This window comes from Terrapene carolina, unplaced genomic scaffold (assembly GCF_002925995.2).
Source record: "Terrapene carolina triunguis isolate 2854851 unplaced genomic scaffold, T_m_triunguis-2.0 Scaffold166, whole genome shotgun sequence".
Classification (NCBI taxonomy): Eukaryota; Metazoa; Chordata; order Testudines; family Emydidae; genus Terrapene; species Terrapene triunguis.
Window position 1 is genome coordinate 2,491,979 of NW_020664517.1, and position 20,913 is coordinate 2,512,891.

General features: G+C 47.9%; 1 protein-coding gene across 1 annotated transcript in view; it reads right to left on the reverse strand.

Annotated features, from left to right (window-relative positions):
* The window catches only part of LOC113406944 (hydrocephalus-inducing protein homolog), a 359,446-nt gene that overhangs the window by 331,703 nt on the left and 6,830 nt on the right, over positions 1–20,913 (reverse strand). Inside the window, 2 exon segments of the mRNA XM_029912029.1 lie at positions 6,488–6,687; positions 15,778–15,912. Of these exon segments, the coding sequence (XP_029767889.1) occupies positions 6,488–6,687; positions 15,778–15,912 (335 nt within the window).

A 20,913-nucleotide genomic window follows, 5' to 3' on the forward strand; every position in this document is an offset into this window, starting at 1 on the left:
GCACCCTGAGCTACCTCCTCCCTGCACCATGAGCTACCCCCCTGCCCGCACACAGCCCCTAGATACCCCCTGCCCACACACAGCCCCTAGATACCTCCTCCCAGCACCCTGAGCTACCCCCCTGCCCACACACAGCCCCTAGCTACCTCCTCCCTACACCCTGAGCTACCCCCCTGCCCACACACAGCCCCTAGATACTCCCTGCCCACACACAGCCCCTTGCTACCTCCTGCCCGCACACAGCCCCTAGCTACCCCCTCTCCTTGCACCCTGAGCAGTTTTCAAACTTTCTGAACTGAGTCCCGCCCCTTGAGTTATATTTTTTGGTTGCATCCCCCCACAGCCCAGACAGGCAGGCGGCCTCCTGAGTGAGTCAGGGGGTGGAAGTGGTGCTCCCTCCCTGGACCCTGCTGTGCAGAGCTGGCTCGAGCCCCACCAGCTCTTGCCCCCCGCCCCAATAGAAGTAAAACCATGCCTATGCCTAAGGGTCCCCCCCGAGTCCCTCCCCCCCACCTCCGCCGGGCCTTGGTATTTTTATAGCATGTTGAGGGGGGCCTCAGCAAGAAAAAGGTTGAGGCCCCCTGCGCTAAAACATAGTTTTGTTCTTCGGTGTATTAAAGGCGAACAAGTCATTCCATTGACAGCTGAGCTGAACCAGTCAGGAAGTATCAAATGTTCCCGTACAGCTGAGGGTTTGTTTCTCAAGGGTACACAGATTGCTTCTGCTGCCAGAAGTGTTCAGGTCAGATACTCCATCCTAACATCAGGTACCTGCTAGGGAAAGGGATTCGGTTATGGGTATTCCCAATGGCTGCCACTGTATGGGGAGATTTTGGTGGACCAGCAAAATGCCTGGCCACTACCAATAATTGTAATATTGATTATCATGTGTATGGCCAAAAGTAGCTAGATCAGTAGGTTCTAGCAGGCCTCTGCAATGGCCTTAGCATAACTAAGCAAGCAGCGAGGAGGAGTAGGTGGGGGAGCCTGACCCTCTGTCCTTCCTGATAAGAAATTGTTGAGGTATGTGTTTTAGAAAAACCAGAAGCTTATCTATATCTTCCCTTTGGGATTTGTTTGTCAGGGCCCTCAAGACATGCAGACTCTGCAAAAACATATCTGTCTAATGGTTTGAGGAAACCTCTTGCTTAAACTTTGAAATTGTTTGCTTAACAAGTTTTTTTTATTGACATGTTATTGTTACACTAACCCAAATAAATAAGGAGAGAAAGTATGGGGTAATTGGACTCTTCAGGGAAACTTTGTGGACACATCTTAGGGTCCCCAACAGCAGCTGAAAGATGGGCCAATCGTATAGCTGTCGTTGTAACAGAACGCCACTAGCCATCATCTTCAGCTCCCAACTAAAACCTCTCCAGCGCATGATCAAAGATCTACAACCTTTCCTGAAAGATGATCCCTCACTCTCACAGATCTTGGGAGACAGACCAGTCTTTGCTTACAGACAGCCCCCCAACCTGAAGTAAATACTCAACAGCAACCGCACACCATACAGCATAAACCCAGGAACCTATCCTTGCAACAAAGCCCGATGCCAACTCTGTCCACATATCTTTTCAAGTGACACCATCATAGGACCTAATCACATCAGCCACGCCATCAGGGTCTCGTTCACCTGCACATCTACCAATGTGATATATGCCATCATGTGCCAGCAATGCCCCTCTGCCATATACATTGGCCAAACTGGACAGTCTCTACGCAAAAGAATAAATGGACACAAATCTGACATCAGGAATCATAACATTCAAAAACCAGTAGGAGAACACTTCAACCTCTCTAACCACTCAGTGACAGACTTGAAGGTTGCAATTTTGCAACAAAAAAACTTCAAAAACAGACTCCAAAGAGAGACTGCTGAACTTGAATTAATATGCAAATTCCGACGGCCGTGTCTCCATTGATTTATTTCCTGCCACTGCCTCGCCAAGAGTAATAGTCTTCTTCTTTCATATGGCTTGGGTAGATAGCAATAGCTACAAATTTATATCTAGATTTGATAGCCCGCACATTGCCACAGCAGTGAACTGGTGAATGTCCTCAGGCTCCTGGCAAAAGAACAAAGGACAGTCAGATATGATGTGCCTGGTTTGTGTCTGGTGACCACAGTTGCATACAGGTGTTTGTCTCATTTTCCATTTAAAGAGGGTTTATCCACATCTCCCATGAGATGTCCTGATGTGATTCGATCTGCACCAGCCTGTCCGATATAAATCAAAACCCGATGATTCCTCGGCAGGGTCAAAGACGAGCTGTTTGTTTTGAGCAGCTGTGGCTCTCCATTGAGTGTCAGCGTTGAAGTTGACTGTAAGGGTCTTGATGCGGTTCCATAGAGGGTTGGGTGCAATCCCATCATGCAATGGGATCCTCATGTTTGCATTTGCGTGTTTGAGAAAGCAAGATGTCTGGGAAGCTCTTCTAATCTGTGGAGGATGGATGTGCAATAGGGTCGGGAGCCAGGCAACCAAAGTCAATTTGAGCGTCCCTGGCACTATGCACATGGTGTTACTGAATTGAGTATCAAGGAGTTTAGTGTGACTGCTGTGAGACCACATTGGCACATAGTATTCAGCTGCAGAATATACCAAGGCAATTGTTGCAGTTCATAAGGTCCTTGGACTGGAGCCCCATGATGTTCCAGGCATTTACTGATAAGCACAACATGAGATCTGACCTTATCGTGAGTGTTCTCAATGTGTTGTTGAAAGGTCAAACTCCAGTCCAGTGTAACGCCAAGATACTTCGGGTTAGCCTCCTGGCTGATGCTCTCACCGCTGAACTGCACATCGGGTTTGGTATTAGTTATTTTATTGTTGAGATGGAAAGTGGTTACCATGGGTTTTTTTGGGTTAGGCCTAAATTTCCAGCATTGGAAATAATCAGTCATTATGCTAAGATCTCGGATTAGGGTGCAGCTGCTGGTATGGAGGCTTGTATGCTGAACAGTTAGGGCATGTCTCTGCATACACGAATTTCCTCAACTCCATCGCTGGCATATCCACAGTGTATAGATTAAAAAGTATCAGGGCCAGGATGAAGCCCTGAGGGATGCCCGAGTTAAGAGTTCTTGGTCTACTGATCTGGCCATTACAGTGTACCTTAAAGCGGTGGTCCCCGGTCATCGCTGCCAAGAGACAGATCATTCTCCGGCAGTGAATGACGCGGGAGATCTTGAGGAGGAGGCCCTGTCTCCAGACAGTGTCGTATGCCAAGGACAAATTGTTAGGAGTATTAGTGCCAATGTAGGATCTAGGCCTGTAAGTTTTGCCTGAGATAGTATTTTGAGTTCTGCTTGCCTGTTTGGATATATATACATTTTTACTAATATTTGTGAACAAGGGGATTTTACTAAAACCAAAGAGATACTGTAAATGTTGCTTTTGCCTAAACCAGATGGGTTTGTTAGTATAATGGAAATAGATAAGAGCAGTTAAAGTGTTACTGGGCATGCTGGGAATGTAATATATGAGTGCACACTTGAAGACTGCCTCAACTCCTTATCTCAAGGCAAGGTCAAGCAACCAGTTGGGAGGGGCAAAAGGGGTTGGGGGGGGAAGTAAAACACTAAAAGACCAGAGAAATGCTTGCCCCTGACTGAAGTACAACCTCACTCCTTACCCCTCCCATGGGGTACAAAAGGGGTGGGAAGGAAGACCCTAGCCGGATGACCCCCAAAACAGAATATGACCGTAAGTTGTAACAGGTGGGACTGTGGGCATGCATTTCAGGTATAATTATGCCTGCTGAGAAGGGGGAAGTGGGAACACTGGGAAACAGGGCTCTGCGGCGTCGAGTTATGGTATACATATGCCTGCTGGAAATTAACCCCAATAAACTTTGCATTGCTTGCACTTCGGACTTCTGGTCTGCTTTCCATCTGCGTGACAAGAACCAGGGGAGAGGGTGAAGGGAAAACCCTCTAACACAGATCAACAAGGGTGATCCCTGTCTTCAACTTACGTTGGAGGATATTTGAGCGATGTTGGTTATGCAGGAAGTGACTCAAAATGGTTCTTGTTGTGGCCAGTGGAATACCTGTGCTGTTACAGGTCACAAAATACAGGTCAGGGCTGTGATCTATTGTACGCCTCGCAGACCGAAAAGATCTGGATTGCTTCGGACCATAGAGCAGGTGGAGGTCTTCGAGGGAGACCTATTCTGTGATCTGTTCCCCGGTTGTGTCATTTGAGCAGTATCCCCAGTCTTCGTGATGGTGGTTAAAGTTGTCTATGTAGATGGCTGGATGAGGAAGGGAAGTGTAGTGGTCCATCACTCTCAAGTGGGGATGGAGGCCACTCCGCCTTGCTGTATTAGGCAATAATCCTCAGGCTCGGGCCTGGCCACTGTGGCCGAGCCGTACGCAGTCTGTTGTTCTGTAGCGACCTAGCAGAGGTAAACCAGCAGGAACAGTCTGGTGCTCTCGCTCCCCCAGGTGAGATGAAGCACTGAGCAGTATTTAGCGCGCAGCCTCTTGACTGGGACAGAAAGCAATTACGAGTTCAGGCTCTGGCCCTTTGGGACGGGGCAGAGCAGGGAGCAGGCTTTAGTCTCAGCTGTAGGCTAAGGCAGCCAGCAAACACACAGTCTAGGTTCTGGCAGGGGTGAGCGCCCTAACAGTCTAGGGGCTCAGGTAGGGGCGAGCACCAACACAGTCTAGCGTCCTAGTTTGGCAGACAGTAGACTTACACAGGCTTCCTGCCAATGTTCTCTCTAATTTTTTCCATATATGTGCGGAATGAATTTTGTTATGTGCACCATATTGAGGTAACGTGCGGCTGTGTGCCACCAATAGAAACAAAAAACCTAGATAGAATATATATTTTTTAAAAGTTACCATAGGGATAATTACTCCAGCCTGGACAGGTTAGGCATTTTAGAACTCACTATTCAAAGAATTAAATTTAAGCATAAGAGGGAAATAAAAATTATGAAATGCATAGCCCAGTCAAAAAACTAAAATAACACACTTTGAAAGAATAAGATTACAGGGAATATATGTGCATTGCAGGAAGTATCAAGAAGTAACAACAACCAACAATAAAACAAGTATGTGTTGGGAGGCAAGTGTGAAAGACAGAGTGTGTGTTTGTGAGACTGAGACACACAGTGTGTGTGTGTGTGTGTGTGTGTAAGAGAGAGAGAGAGAGTGATACCGTGTGTGCGTGAGGGAGAGACACACACGCTGCCCCTTTAGGTAGATCGGCATTCACCAGTCTGAGGCCTGAGACACAGCAGCAGCCGTCAGCAAACTCTGTCCCATGTCCCACTCCTGAGCCCTGTCGTGTTCCCCGCCCTGCTCTGCAGAGATGGGGTACATGGGTAGGGGGAGGGGGACTCCCTGACATCAGCATCTCCCCTCCCCCCGACTCTGCACAGCAAGCAGGAGGCTCCCGGGAGCCGCTGGCCAGGGGCTCCAAGGCAGAGAGCAGGAGCAGCGCGGCAGTGGGGGGAGGGGCACCTAAAGTGCACGGCACTTGATCGACTGCTGGGTGTCCGCGCAGCTGCTGTGTGACCAGGGCCAGGGGTTGGCACCCAGGGTCGGCACTTGGGGTCCATGCTCACTGCTGCACAGCAGGGGTTAGGAGTAAGTGTCCTGGGCCAGCACCCGCCGAAGCCTGCTGCTGCGCAACCGGGACTGGAGGTCGGCGTCCAGGGCCAGCACCTGCCAGAGCCTGGGGTTGGTGTCTGCTGCTGCATGCCCAGAGCTGGGCATCTGCACTGGGGCTGGTGCCTGGGGCTGGGGATCGGTGCCTCTGGCCAGCACCCACCAGAACCCAGGGTCCACATCCAGGAGCAGTGCCCAGCGTCAGCAGCCAGGGCTGGGGGTTGGAGCGCATGGCCAGGGGTTGGCTGCCGCCGGGGTCCATTGTAATGAGCATACACGTGTTAGTGTACCTAGAACCATTGAGCCAGGGCACTAGGACTGTGCTTCGTTGACAATCAACCTGGCCAAGTGCCTTTGCTACTGAACCGAGTCTGTGGTCTTCATGGGCAGTTCGACTGGAGTCTGCTGTACTGGCTACCAGGCCAGAGCCGGTGCAGCACACAGAGAGAACACACACACAGCCAACAACTGACAACAGCTCCTACCCATACCTTCCATAGTGGGAGAAGGACTTAGCTACCATGCTCCTACCTGTATCTTTAACTACAGGGCTGCAACAAGATTTTTTCCTTTAAATCTGACAGGCTTTGTGCATGGTATTTCCATGGAGCACACACAACAGCATGCCCTAAAACTCTGCAACCTACCATGGACAAGGGTTGGAGGCTCAGACAGACACTTTTTCCATCACACAGCAAGTAACAGTAAAAAGCTGGTGTGCTCTAAACATCCCCCCAGTCTGCAGGACATGCTGCAATGTGCAAGTTATCTGATTGTTCTGTTCCTCTTTGCTATGCTACATTAACACACCCTTCGGCAAGTAAGGTGAAGCACATGAAGACCAACCAAAGCCCCCTTTACCTCTGAAGGCTGGTTCTGTAGCGGGCCTCTCTATTGCCAATGTTGCGAACCAGCAGAGTTTTCTGAGTGCTGTACTTGACAGGGCAGGTGGAGAAGTTCAGTTGGTCAGGGAAGTCCAGTATTGCCCGAGCCCCTATAGCTCGGATAGGCACAATAAACTTTTCTCTTTCCGTGATGCAGGTTACCTGGTGGATGTAATCCTACAGGGAAATAACACACACATCAGTCTGGTAAACTCAGGCATCATTCCCACAAGAGAGCGAGCAACAGAAGGAATCCAACTGGCTTCATGGACAACAGAATCCACAGTTACAAGAAGGGAACATTAAGGCATTTCGGGTGCCGTGGCCTTCACTCTTTGTATCATGGTTTAACAATTTTTCTACAGTGTATTCTTCCCAAACTGGAGACAAGAATTGCTCCCAGTATTTCAGGTGTTAGCAAAATAGCACTATTCCCTACTACTATGATTTATTATCAGTCGCCTTTATAGAGACACGTTCAAAAACAGTACCAATTTTTCTGCAATGGTAACGCAGTGAAAGTACATATATTGAAAGCAAGCAACTGCAAGCATGTTCTTCACCTAATCCTAATTGCCTTTTTGATACAGTTAATATGGTGAGACAAGTTAATTTCACTCCCATCCTTCTCCTTGACAAAAAACCCCTAACCATCCAATCCCTTTTCTTCCCTGTCCCCTGCCTCAGCTGGGATCTCCCACTCTGATTCCCCCAAACTGGACATGATAACTCTTGTTCTTCCCAACATCCTGTGTTTCTTTAACCTTCCCGAGCTCCATCGGGGCCCTCCCTTCCTTTGCTAACAGTTCCACTGTAGGGTATCTTTCATCAGAGCTGGCAGTCTGTGCCGAGACTGAGTGGCTGCTGTAACCTCATGTGTTTTGGGGCTTCCCTAGGTCAGAGGCGCTCCCAGGATACACTGTGTATCTGAGATCCTAGACCTGACAGATGGGTCTTGTGATGGGGCGTGCATACCCTGCACTGGAGCGGGAAGGATTAACCCCACACTATGGGTGGCGGAAGTCCTGTGCTGGGCATGCTCCAACTGCTGCCTCAGTATAAAAGGGAGCAGCCCAGCTCATTCTGGGCTGACTGCTGGAGGAGAAGGCCCTTCGGCCAAAGCTCCAGCTGAAGAGCTGCCACAGCCCTTGCCTGCAAGAGCCAGAGACCCGGAGAGCCAGATTGGAGGCCTGGAGCCCAAGGAGCCCCGGAAGACCATCCACGCTGAGGAGCTCTGGAACTACGATAGGAAGAGACCCAGAGAGGGTGAGCAAGTGGTATCTCCCAGCCGAATGAGGTCAGCGTGTTTCGGTGGGATTCCCCGCTGACCCAGTGATGGACCGCACCATCACTGTTAGGGCCCTGGGTCAGGGCCTGGTGGAGTCGGGTAGGCCTGGGCCCCCCTACCCAGGCCGTCACCCCCCTGGGGGTGGCCCCCACCTTTCCCCACCATATTGACTCTGCCCTGTGTCCTAGGGCCACCATATTGACTCTGGCCATTAGGCTGCACTGCCCTGTGTCCAAGGTCTGCCATATTCACTCTGGCCATTAGGCCATGCTGCCCTGTGTCTGAGAGCCTGGGCCCAGAGCTCCCCAGAGCAGAAGAGGGGAAAGCTTGTGGTTCTCCGAAGTTGTGAAGAGGTCCCAGCACGGTGTGCCCCGCCGATGAAAGATGGACCGGAAAATGGGGTCGTGGAGTTCCCACTCGTGGTTGGCGTGGAAGGACTAGCTGATCCTGTCTGCCAATAAGTTGCTGGTGCCCAGGAGGTGCACAGCGTGAAGGGTGACTCTGTGCTGGAGGCACCAATTCCAAAGAAGGATGGCCTCTGCACAGAGGGAAGGAGACCTGACTCCGCCCTGTTTGTTGATATATACAACCACCGTCATGTTGTCGGACAGCAGTTGAATATGGCGGAAACAGAAGGGCAGGAAGGCCTGACAGGCCAGGCAGACCGTCCATAGTTCCAGAATGTTGATGTGCATTTGCACGACTCTTTGCTGAACAAAGTCCTTGGGCCCGGTGGCTGTTGAGGTGGGCGCCCCAGCCCATGAGTGAGGCATCTGTGGTGAAAGTGGTGCTGAGCATGGGGGACATGAACGTAATGCCTGCTAGAACCACAGATGGGTTGCACCACCAGGTGAGGGAAGCCAAAACAGTGGGAGGGATGACAACCGGGTGGTTCAGGGGGTCCGACTGTGGGTCGTAGACATAAGGGAGCCAGAGCTGAAGACAACACATATGGAGACAGGCAGATGGCATGACCACGGTACAGGCCACCATATGGCCCATAAGGGAGAGGCACTGATGGACGGCAGCGGAGCATCACGATAAGAGCACGAAACAGTCTGTGAGAAGAAAGGCTGTGACAGAGTCCAGGTGTGCCCCTATGAAGGTGAGCGTGTGGGTAGGGGCAAGGATCGACTTTTCCTCATTGATGCAGATGCCCAAGCTGCCGAGGAGGGCTCTGAGGGTCCGGATAGTAGCAAGGAGAAGGGGGAAAGATGGTGCCACACGGAGCCAGTTGTCCAGGTAGAGGAAGAGGGAATGGCAGAGGTGGCACATATAGGCCGCCACCGCCGTGAAGACCTTAGTGAAGATGCGGGGGGCAGTTGCAATTCCAAAGGGGAGAACAGGGAATTGGTAATGGGAACTCCCCACCTGGAAGGGAAGGAATTTGCGATGAGCAGGGTGGATGTCTATGCGGAAGTATGCATCTTTCATATCGAGAGCCGCAAACCAAGCTCCAAAGAAGAGGGAAGGGATAATCAGGGGGAGGGTGACCATTCTGAAGCAAAACTTGCGAATAAACTTGTTCACGGAGCAGAGATCCAGAATGGGACAAAGACCATACCCTGTTTTCGGGACGAGGAAACAGGGGGAATAAAAACCACAGCCATGGTAGTGCTATGGCATGGATTCTATGATGCCCTTTTGGAGCAGAACCACGGGTCAGCAGAGGGACTGTATGTCGGTGGGTAGGACAGGTGCAGAGAGTCTGGGATGTAGGACCAGGCAGGAGAGAAGGCTGTGTCCAGGTCGGAGGCCACTCAGATTCAGAAGAATGGCCCTTGCCTTGCTAGACCATCGGTGCAAGCGGAGGTCCAAGAGGGTGGTCAACAAGTAGAAGGATGGAGCATGAGGGGCTCGTCCACTGGAGAGTGTAGTCTTGGAACAGGCAGAGGTCCAGAGTGCGGGGGAGAGCCAGCAAAAGGCAGCAAGAGCTCAGCCAATGGCGTCAGGGGTGATAATTGCCCCGGAATGCGCGGGACTGGGTGTGACTGGCTGGAAGGTGCTGGCAGTATCGATGGTGCCAAGGCCAAAGGAGGAGGCCCAGGTGCTGGAGCAGAAGATGGGGCAGGTGGTGTACAATGGTATTTGGAGTGGTGCTCCGTACGAGCCTTCTTAGGAGCAGGAGCATCCACAGTTGCGCACAACTTCTCACCCGACCTAACACAGCTTGGGGAGGTAACGCTGCATTTAGAGATGGTCCCCGTTGGGGAGCTGCCCTTATGCCCGTGCTTTTTGTGCACGAAGTGGGGCTTCGATGGGTGTGGCAGTGCTGCCAGTGCCACACGGGAGGGGCCCAGTGAAGTGCTCACCTCTGTGCACATGTGGGCGCATTACCTCCTCCATTAGACATTTGCGAAGGCAAAGTTCACGAGCTACTCGAGTCTGGGATGGAAACAAGTGGCAGATGGCGCAGCAAGAGAAAACGTGGGCTTCACCAAGAGAGTAAAGGCAACGAGTGTGCTCGTCGCTCACTGAAAAGGAGTGAGGGCACAAGGCACAGTTCTTGAAGCTGGCAGAGTCCCGGGTTGGGGAGAAAAAAAACCCTGAAGGGGAGAAACCCAAGGAAAACAAACTAACTACTAAAAAGTAACAGACAACTATCTCGCTAGAAACAATATACAGCAAAAACGAAGAGCAGTTCTTTTAGCGAGCTAAGAGCAGCGAGGAACAGGGGTTCCGACTCTGGCCAGGCAGCAGTAAGAGGGAACTGGAGTGGCATCAACCCGCACAGCCTCTTAAAGCCTTGGACATGTCACATGGTGGATGCACAACACACGTGCAGGTCAACGGACACTGCTATGAACAGTTCCAGCTCCGGCGCATGGCACGCATGAGCACCTGCGTTTGGAATCCACATAGGGACCGTGACTCGAAGAACTATTGTTTCAGGATCTCTACAATCTGAGGCTTCATTTCTGTACCAGTTTGATGATTTGCATGTTTTCATTTCATAATGGCATGTCCAATCACTACCCAATGGGCCAGGTGGCTCTCATCTGTCAGTTTAACTATATAATTGAGAACAAATACTGCATGAATTATTTCCTGATTATAGCTGCTGTGATAAATGAGGGGGGGAGGGGTAGCTCCCTTTTGTGGACACCCAGCCAGCCAGTTGGCTGTGGAATCCCTCTTGGTGGTTGTTCTCTACTTGCTTTACCTGTAAAGGGTTAACAAGCCCACAGGTAAAATGAAAGGAGTGGGCACCTGACCAAAAGAGCCAATGGGAAGGCAAGAACTTTTTAAAATTGGGAAAAAACCTCCCTTTGTCTGTGTGTTGTGGTTCTCTGGGAAAGAGGGGAACAGGGAGCAGTTATGCTGTAAGAAGCTGAAAGCCAGGTATGAAAAACCATCAGATCATACCTAGAGATTGCTTATCTGAAACCCCAGATATGTCAGTAAATTAGGGGATGTCTAGAAAGACGTGATTAGGTTTATTTCTGTTTATTTCTTATTGGCTTGCGGACTCCTCTGTGCTAACCCCAAATGCTTCTGTTTTGCCTGTAACCTTTAAGCTGGACCTCAAGAAGGTTATTCCTGATATTTAATTTTTGTTAGTGGGTTTTTTAAATCTAGCAAAAGCCGAAGTTCCAGATGTATTTTCTTTCTTTTTGTTTTTAATAAAATTTACCTTTTTAAAGAACAGGACTGGATTTTTGTGTCCTAAGAGGTTTGTGCACAGGTTGTTTAATTAGCTGGGGGCAACAGCTGATTTCCTTTGTTTTCTTTCTCAGCTCTTCCCCAGAGGGGGGGTGAAAGGGCTTGAGGGTACCCCACAGGAAGGAGTTCCCAAGTGCTCCTTCCTGGTTTCAAAGGTGTTTTTTGCACTTGGATGGTGGCAGCATCTATCCATCCAAGGTCAGAGAAGCTGTAACCTTGGGAGTTTAATACAAGCCTGGAGTGGCCAGTATTAATTTTTAAAATCTTTGCGGGCCCCCACCTTCTGCACTCGAAGTGCCAGAGTGGGGAATCAGCCTTGACAGCTGCAAAGAACATCACCAGGTCCACTTCAATGTAATTAAAAGTCAGGCAAGAATGTAGAGGAGCACAGCTCCATGGAGGCAGGACTGTGGGGTACTGGAAAATAGTGCAGAGACTCTGGAGATCTCATAAATACCCCATGACAGTTCTGCTGTGTGGGGGACATCCCCCTCCCACAAATGAACTAACTCTGCAATTAGGGACTATGTTTTCCTTGTCCTTGATAAGGGGATAATTTGGTCCCAACTCAATTTTACAGAAAGATATTCCTCGAAGTGAACCTAAGTGCTTCCTTCAGGAACCCTGCCCCTGAAGATATACTAGGAATGCCTTCAATATGCTACAAAACATCTCTAACAGGCTGGACTGAATTTTAAAAGGAATGAATTCTGCTAATTCAGTAACTCATTGTCCTGTCATAGTTCATATTGATCAACAAGCATTACTTCAGTCATCACTGGCGGCAGTAATGAATTTTGCAAACTCTCCCGTCTAAGCTGGTATTGCCTGAAAAATGTGGCATTGTTATGGTGCAAAGAGTAGGAGTGGACGATTGAATAAACTGTACTGTAAAATGGTTTTATATGCCTCTTGCTTTCCCTTTCATTTTCCTTTATCATAATCTATTAATAATCCGGAAGGACACACGTAAAACGTGAAGATTCCTGTCCATTGTTTATTTGCCCATCAGCTCGGCAAAGGTTTCCAATTAGACAGATCCTGTCAGACAGAAATACAAGCAGACCCTGGAACACATTACAGAACGAGAACATCCACATTAAACAAACAGAGCCATAAAACACAACAGTGTAAATTAGAAGCAATTAGAGGAACGGATTGGAATTGTTGCCAAGTGGAAAGATTTGCATTTCATATTTATAAAGCAAATGCCAATAAACAAAGATACATATCAGCTATTTATTTATTTACTGACTGCCCAGTTGTGTGGCAGACCAGAGGGCTAAGAGATAATATGGAAATGCTCATTTCTCAGGAAGAAGCCGCATGGCACATGGCATTCCAGCCACTGACCGCGCCCAAATTCCTTTTCTTTAGAATACACAGGCCCTGATCCTGCTCTGTGCTATACCTCTGTAAATCAGGAGTGACTCATCTGAAGTCAGAGTTAACCAGTGTATGTAAGATCAGACTCAGGCCAAGAGAATTACGGGTAACCAATAATAACAGGAAAGATCTCAAATAGAGAAAGGCTAGTGCTTTTTAAAGTACCACACTTAACCAAGAGAGTCACAGATGCATATGTCCAATTTATGGAAACTGAACTTTTATTAGCATAAAGTGGGATAATTCAGTGCTTGTCCCTGTAATCCCTCTTCAGGCATATCATATCATATCATATCATATATATGTGTGTGTGTGTGTGTGTGTGTGCTGAAACAAGTGATATGCCTGAAGAGGGATTACAGGGACAAGCACGGAATATATACTGTGTGTGTATATATATATATACACACACACACACACACACACACACACACAAACGAACAGGTACCTACATTTTGTCCTAGTGGCATAATTTAATTTACTGGAGTATTTCAGCATCAAGAAGTTTCCCCTGTTTAAAAAAGGATTCTAGTGGCATGATCCTGCTCCCATAAGATCAACCATGGGAGCACAAGTGGGCCATACATTAGCACGTACGAAGTACAAAGCCTAAGGTGCGTGCATCAGTGTTACTTTGCAAGCACACAACTGCAAGAACCATGCAGATGGCTTTCAAAATATCACTCTAAGGAACCATTTTTCATATTCGTAACATTAGGACCTGGTGAATCGGGCTGAACCATGTAGGGATTTAAAGTTCTGGGTTTGATTTATAAAGCCCTACATAACATGGGCCCTTTCTACTTGAGAGACCGCCTTGGGAGCCTAAGTCACTTGGGCACGCTTGAAAATTTCCCCCCATACCAACATAGTTTTATTGCAAACATTAATGACTTTCAATAACTTCTAAGTCCTGTCAGAGGAAAATTGATTATTTCACAGGCCCATGTTGCTGGGGAACAGGATACAGATCATGAGGATTTTCATTTATTACACCATTCCATTTCCAAACATTACAAAAAAGGAATACAATGAAACCAAAACCTACCAACAAACGCAAGAAAAGAGATCAACTGTGTCCAAAGAGAGGACCAAACTCCTCAGCTCTCTTAGTGCACCAACACTGGCCAGTACAAAGCTATTCCTAACCTTGCCATCTCAAGACAGGTTAAATGAAGGACCGCACTAGCACTAGGATGCTGTAAAAAATGTGCTCTGCATTTCTTTAAGAATCAACCTGCCACACATCTGACCCTTCCCAGCTGCAACATCTTCTTCTGCCCCAACAAGCCTCAAGATCACAGTAGCGAACGTTGGCATCACAGCACTCCCTACTAGCACAGCAATGTTATTTGTACACTCTCAGCAAAGGAATGGTATAGGAGCCTAGATACTATGGTGAGATGCCAGTAGGTAGACACAGATGCTGTTAGGTATCATTATGGTACAGGGCTAAAGGAGGCAGCCAAACCAATATTAAAAGACGCTTCTTTACAGTTGGCACTATACCATCCTAGGATGCGAGAAACACTGGGTTTGGGACAACATGTGTATGAGAGAGATAACATGACAGTGGGAGAATGTATATGCCCATTTAGTTCTGCACAGAATCTTTCAGATAGGAAATACCATTAAGCCCTTTGCAGCACACTGAGCGCCTTCTTAATGAAGAAAATCTAGAGATCAGTTTGTCTGTGCCAAGCCGGCTCTCTGCCACACACGCAGCACTTCCTCTCCCTGATTGACAACTGGAATGTAAGCAGGCAAATGTCTGCAGGGGCAGCATAGCTGTAAGGCCTAAAAACAGAGTTTTTAAAAATCATCTCCTTTTCCCCAGGCCAAAATGAGGAGAGGGAGAGATGAAGAATAGGTTTCCCTAATCTATTGCATTCCTACAGGTATAACTGAACATCTGTGTATGTATCTTCCCACTCATACATACAGATCCCGTATAAAAAAGGAGAAATAAACAGCAGCAATGTAATCCCAACTGTGGCCTATCAAATACCAGAATTCCACGCTGTCCCTAGCCAGTTAGTCTAAAACAGTGGTTCTCAAACTGTGGCACATGGACTACAATCAAGACATACACAGGTTGGTTAAAAAAAACCTCAGGCCTAAAGAATTATCGAACTTGAGTGTCTCCATTTTTCGGTGTCCAACCTGAGATACCTTAAAGTTGCCAGATTTTCAGAAAGTGCTGAGCATCCCTCCACTGGAAATCAGGCCTCTTTCCAGGGTCCCATGTTGGGCCCCCAAAATCACTGATTGCTTTTGAAAGTTTAGGCGTTGGTCTTTATAATTGGCTCAGTAAGTCAGAATATGTACAGTGATGCAGAAAGCCCTGTGTTTGATTGTATGGTGCATAATCTATCAGCCCACAGGTGCTTAAGGGGTTCTCTGATAGGAGTTACAGTCCAGCGGTTCTCAAACTTTTGTATTGGTGACCCCTTTCATGCAACAAGCCGCTGAGTGTGACCCCCCCTTATAAATTAAAAACTTAACCAAATTTAAAATATTTAACACCATTATAAATGCTGGAGGTGAAGCGGGGTTGGAGGGGGAGGCTGACAGCTCACGACCCCCCATGTAATAACCTCGTGCCCCCTGAGGGGTCATGGCCCCCAGTTTGAGAACCCCTAAGTTACACCTTAAATCCCTTAGGTGTTGAAGGATGAAAAGAGCCCCGAAAATAGGTTGGCAGATTACAGAACAACAGGCAAAAGGAATGTCCAGTCTGTTAAAGGATCCCTTCACCAAGGAGTAGTGGGTGCTCTACTGCTATCACAGTAGGCTGGGTCCAGAGTAACTCCACTGAAATCAGAAAGGTTACTCTGGATTGACACCTGTTTTACTGGCCAAAATCTAGCCCCTTGTGTGCATATTCTATATTTAAAAGGCACTGATCCCTTTAAGGGTGGCGATGGTACCTTGTTCTCCTCAGGAGTGAAGAGGATGCGGAAGGTAGACGCCATGCCCGGTGCTACTTTGTGACCCACATCATTGGGACTGACAACTCTGAAGTAAGGAGAACTCTCCAGGATGACTTTCACCAACCGGGGAATCTGTAGGAGACATGTAAAATATAAGATTATGCAATCCACATGGAAGGGCAAAGAGAAAGAAATCATCCTAGTCATCAAATGGGGATATTGATTCTTAGCCACCTTTGTAAAGCACTTTGTGATCTAAAGATGGAAAGTGCTCCCTAAAGGTTAAGTGCAATTAGTTGATTATAGGAGAAATGGAGAGACATTAAACTTTTTGATGTGTTGAGTTTGAGTTGGCAGTGGGCCATTTATTCTATTCAATGTTGGCTCTTGCACTGCGCTCATCACCATAGTACCTAAGCACCTTCCAGTACCTATTGAGCATCTGGGGATAGGTGTGCGTGAACCTGCCCACATCTAAAGGCCCCTCCCCCAACCTAAGGAGAGGCGCTACCAGACCTAGATCTCAAACAATTCCGGGGGGGGGGGCAACAAATGATAAGACAGGGATGAGAGTGAGGGTCACAGGGTCAAAAGCAGGGAGCCAGAGGGGGACACCTTCCAGTAGTGCATTAAGCAACATGATTAACATTGTCACATGTTGTTTGTTCTCTCATCCTCTCCCCGGGGGGGGGGAGTGTGTGCAGTGGAGTCTTTAACTTTGGTAGGGTTTTTCTGTTCCAAAGAATGTTGCCACATAGTCAACTGGGCAAGCAAAAGGAAGTAGACAATCAAGGAATCCTCAGCATACATATAAGTAACTGGAGCTGTGAGAACAAAGGAGTTCATCTAGGGATGAGGAGCAGAGGGAGAAGGAAGGGAGCAAGACAGCCTTGGGAAGGCACTGACTGACATCAGAAGAGACGGAGGAAGAACCACCCAAGAGTTGACAAAGGAACAGCTGAAGAGAATGAGAGGAGAAGAGTCACAAAAGCCCAAAGAGTCGGAAGCCAGAAGCAGAGAGTTACTGACTGTCCAAAGGAAGATTGTGGTTACTTGGTTTCGCCTTGGGCATGCCAAGAAGGCTAACGGCATTTTGGGCTGTATAAGTAGGGACATTGCCAGCAGATCGAGGGACGTGATCATTCCCCTCTATTCGGCATTGGTGCAGCCTCATCTGGAGTACTCTGTCCAGTTTTGGGCCCCCCACTACAAGAAGGATGTGGAAAAATTGGGAAGAGTCCAGCGGAGGGCAACAAAAATGATTAGGGGGCTGGAGCACATGATTTATGAGGAGAGGCTGAGGGAATTGGGATTGTTTAGTCTGCAGAAGAGAAGAATGGGGGGAGATTTGATAGCTGCTTTCAACTACCTGAAAGGGGGTTCCAAAGAGGATGTATTTAGACTGTTCTCAGTGGTACCAGATGACAGAACAAGGAGTAACGATCTCAAGTTGCAGTGGGGGAGGTTTAGGTTGGATATTAGGGAAAACTTTTTCACTAGGAGGTGGTGGAATCTCCTTCCTTAGAGGTTTTTATGGTCAGGCTTGACAAAGCCCTGGCTGGGATGACTTAGTTGGGGTTGGTCCTGCTTTGAGCAGGAGGTGGGACTAGATGACCTCCTGAGGTCCCTTCCAACCCTGATATTCTATGATTCTATGATCTGTTTATTCTGTTCTTTAGGGAGAATGCTACCTTAGTGTGTTTCCTGCCTCAGGCTATGTTACTGTCCTTGACTTGTATTCCAGTTTCATTATTAAAAACTGGCATGACTTCTTTCAGAAGATTCTGCTGGTTGGTAAGTTCATAACCAGACGGCAGTTAAAGCTCAGTGGAGCCAGATTCCCGAGTATCTTGTTAACACACAGGAATCCTTGCATGGCATTTTGCAATGAGAGCTGCCCTTCATGATACTGGAAGCAAATAGAAAACAAACAGAGGTTTACTGGTACTGGCGCAGCAAGCCTAAAGCATGAAATCTACCACTGAGAGAAACTCAAATGAAAAATTTTAACTGACAAGCTGGAAGAGCTTCACAAATATGCCACAAAATCCAATTCATGCTTAGGAACATAGGGATTTCCACATGTGATCAGACCAGTAACCAGTCACTGATGGTCATCATCACTGTAAATGCAGATGAGCCTGAATCCTTCAATTATACCTTTTGAAAGGCTAGCTGTAAATTGTGTACAAAAGTCCTGTGTAATCTATTCTCTAATAAAATAAATGTACAGAAGCATTTTCTGCAGAACAAACAATGAAAGCCTCTCTAAGCACTGCTCAGAAAGAGCCAGAGAAAAAGAAAGCAATTTTACAATGTATAAATCGCAGCAATAAAGATGGACTAAATCATTCCACCTCTGTATTTAAAATATTAGAGAGGCCACATTCGGAATACTCGATGCCTTGAACTTGATTTTCACAAAGCAGAGCAGAGTTATAATCACAAGTGCATTGTGTGCAGCTGTCAATTCAGAGATCTGAAAACTAGAGAGAAAACATTCTAAACTAACCGCTGGAGTGTCTTGCTACATTTATACAATGAAAACTATTTACAAAAATAGTCAAATTAAAATGTAAGGGCATCTTTTGGGGGTTTATTAACAACATCCTTGTGGTATTAAAATACAGCAAAGATGCATGTGGAATCTTCACGACTGTTAATGCTACAGTATGTGTCAGGGTCCCTATTACACCAGTGCTGTCTCACTGAGGTCTCACTAGCTTCCAAAACAGATTCATTTTGGAACAGCAACAATTCCACACTGTCTCATTCACACACAGTCTCTCCCTCCCTCCCATAACTATACCTCCCCAGCTGCAACTGTACAAGTTGCAGCTGGGAGCTGCAGACATATTTATGCAGACGTTCTTTTCCACTTAAAAAGAAGAGTTAACTCTTTGTCTGCTGGCTGGTATTTGGCAAAGATGAACATCATTTGCAGCCACATCTACATCACTCTGAAGCAGTGCTGTTGCAATGGTATGCCTGTCCTCCAAAGGACAACTGTAGGGGAATGCAGCAGAGAAGTGGTTGAAGAGGGGAACTGAGGCAGGGTTTGTTGGAGAAGTGTATATAGGTAGGGTCAACCCAAGTAAAAATTGGGATTATACTGTAGATCATAAACAATCTCTCGAGGAAGCTCCTTCCCTTTTGTTTTGGGAATCCACGTGTCACGGCTCAGCCATATTTCCAATATTCCTCCACTACCAAAATGAATGTAGCCCTAAGCTCCTCACAGCATCTTTCTCCTCTCCTGGGACACTCTCTAGCACTAGTTCCCTTTAGCCTCCCTTGTCAACACAGCATTTCCCGCAGTATTCCTAGTATTCCTGTCATCAAATTGCTCCAGGAGGCCCTAGGACTCCTTCCACGACCTCCTACTGCCTCCATAACAGCAGAGCTTCTCGTTAGCCATTACTCTTGGGCAGGCTTCATTTCATCCTCTGATCTGTCGTATTTTACAATTAGAGCTGGAGAAGGATTTGTTCCTTTCCACTCTCTCCTATACACTTTTCCATCCTCCTTGCACCTGAAGGTTTATCACTAATATGCCTTTTCCTTACAGGACTGGATCTCTGATTACTTTTCACACTTTGTCAAACAAAACCCTGGGGCGTCCTGGAACACTTTCTAATTCAGCTCACTTTCTCCCTCCTTCTCACTATCTTTCCCCATGGGATTCTTTCCGGCATACACCTCCTTCAAGCAAGCTTATTCTCTGCTGAAATTTCAAGTCCTCGTTTTCTCCCTTTTCAGCCCTGATTATAAATCAATGGTTCAAAATTGCTGAGATCTTTCAACTGCCTCCCCCCTCCCACTCCTCTCAGGGAAATCTCAAAACGATCGCAAAGTTCTTTCAAGCAAAGGCAGACACTGTGTGAGCACTCTGAAGGTAAAACAGAGCCACTCCCCTCAGAAAAGGCGTGGCACTGAGAGGGCTTCTGAAATCTGTTCATAAGCATGCAATTCAAAGGCATTCTGCTGCTGCCGGTAAGTCCGTCTGTTCCCATTTCTGATTTCAATGAGCAGTTCTGGACTGATTTCATTTTACCCCAGTGTATGTGAGAGGGGAATCAGTCCCTGTACTTGCTCTTAGTGATTGAGAAGACATGTCAGTTCAATGCAGAGACTGCATAAGTTACTAACTCACCTCTCAAAAGAGACTAACATTACAAACTGTGGGTCAGTTCTGGGCCCAGCAAGAGAGTCTGGGGAGCAGAGCGCATAGCAACCACATGCAATGGGGAGGCTTTGCAGCCACAAGCATGTCTGGGTATCCTGACCTGGACCAGTCACAGGCTAAGCCCAGCCCTATTTCTATTGGCAATCGGGTGGTGGCGGAAGACGTCAGGTAGGCCGGGCCATGCTGTTGTCCCAGAGGGAAGCAGACAGGTTCCTCCCCAGGTGAGTGACAGCCAGGGGGCATGAACAGGCCACATGGCTCAAGAAACACAGCTCTGAAACAGGATTGTCAGTGGGGAGAGGAGAAGAGGCCATTGGGAGGAAGATCTCCCCGAAGGAAATCACAGGGTATGGGAGAATCTCCTCCAGCAACTCCCACCAACCCAGCCTCTCCTGTAACACAATACCTGGAACTCTCCCTTCCCCATGCAGGAGAGGCAGCCCTAGGGTGGCACGGACTTCTGCCACATCACGGACTGACAGACAGAGTCAGGATTGAGACAGGGCTGCTATGGGCAGGGGAAGGGAGCTCCTCTGCCTAATTCCCCACCCCCAGCAGCTCCACATCATCCAGTAGGGTCAGCTGACTTCGGAGTTATTCAGTGAGGTGCATTGCTGGCGCAGTGATTTGGCCCCGTACAAATCGGGAACACTTCAAAGGGGAGGGAGAGCCTATGTGAGCTGAGGCTGACTCATCCATCCCCAGTTGAGTAATGATGCAGAGACAGAGGCTGGTAAACGGATTACATCAATGTGAAGAGATCAGATTAATTACAGAGAGGGAATAAGCGTGAAGGAAATCACCTATTTTAAGACACAATCCAAGTGAACGATCCTGACATTAACAAGCAGGGATGAGGACACCAGGGCTGGGGCCCCACTGTGGCCATTCTTGAGTAAAATAGAAGACACCTGTCAACACGGAGCATTTGCAGACCAGGGGAAGAT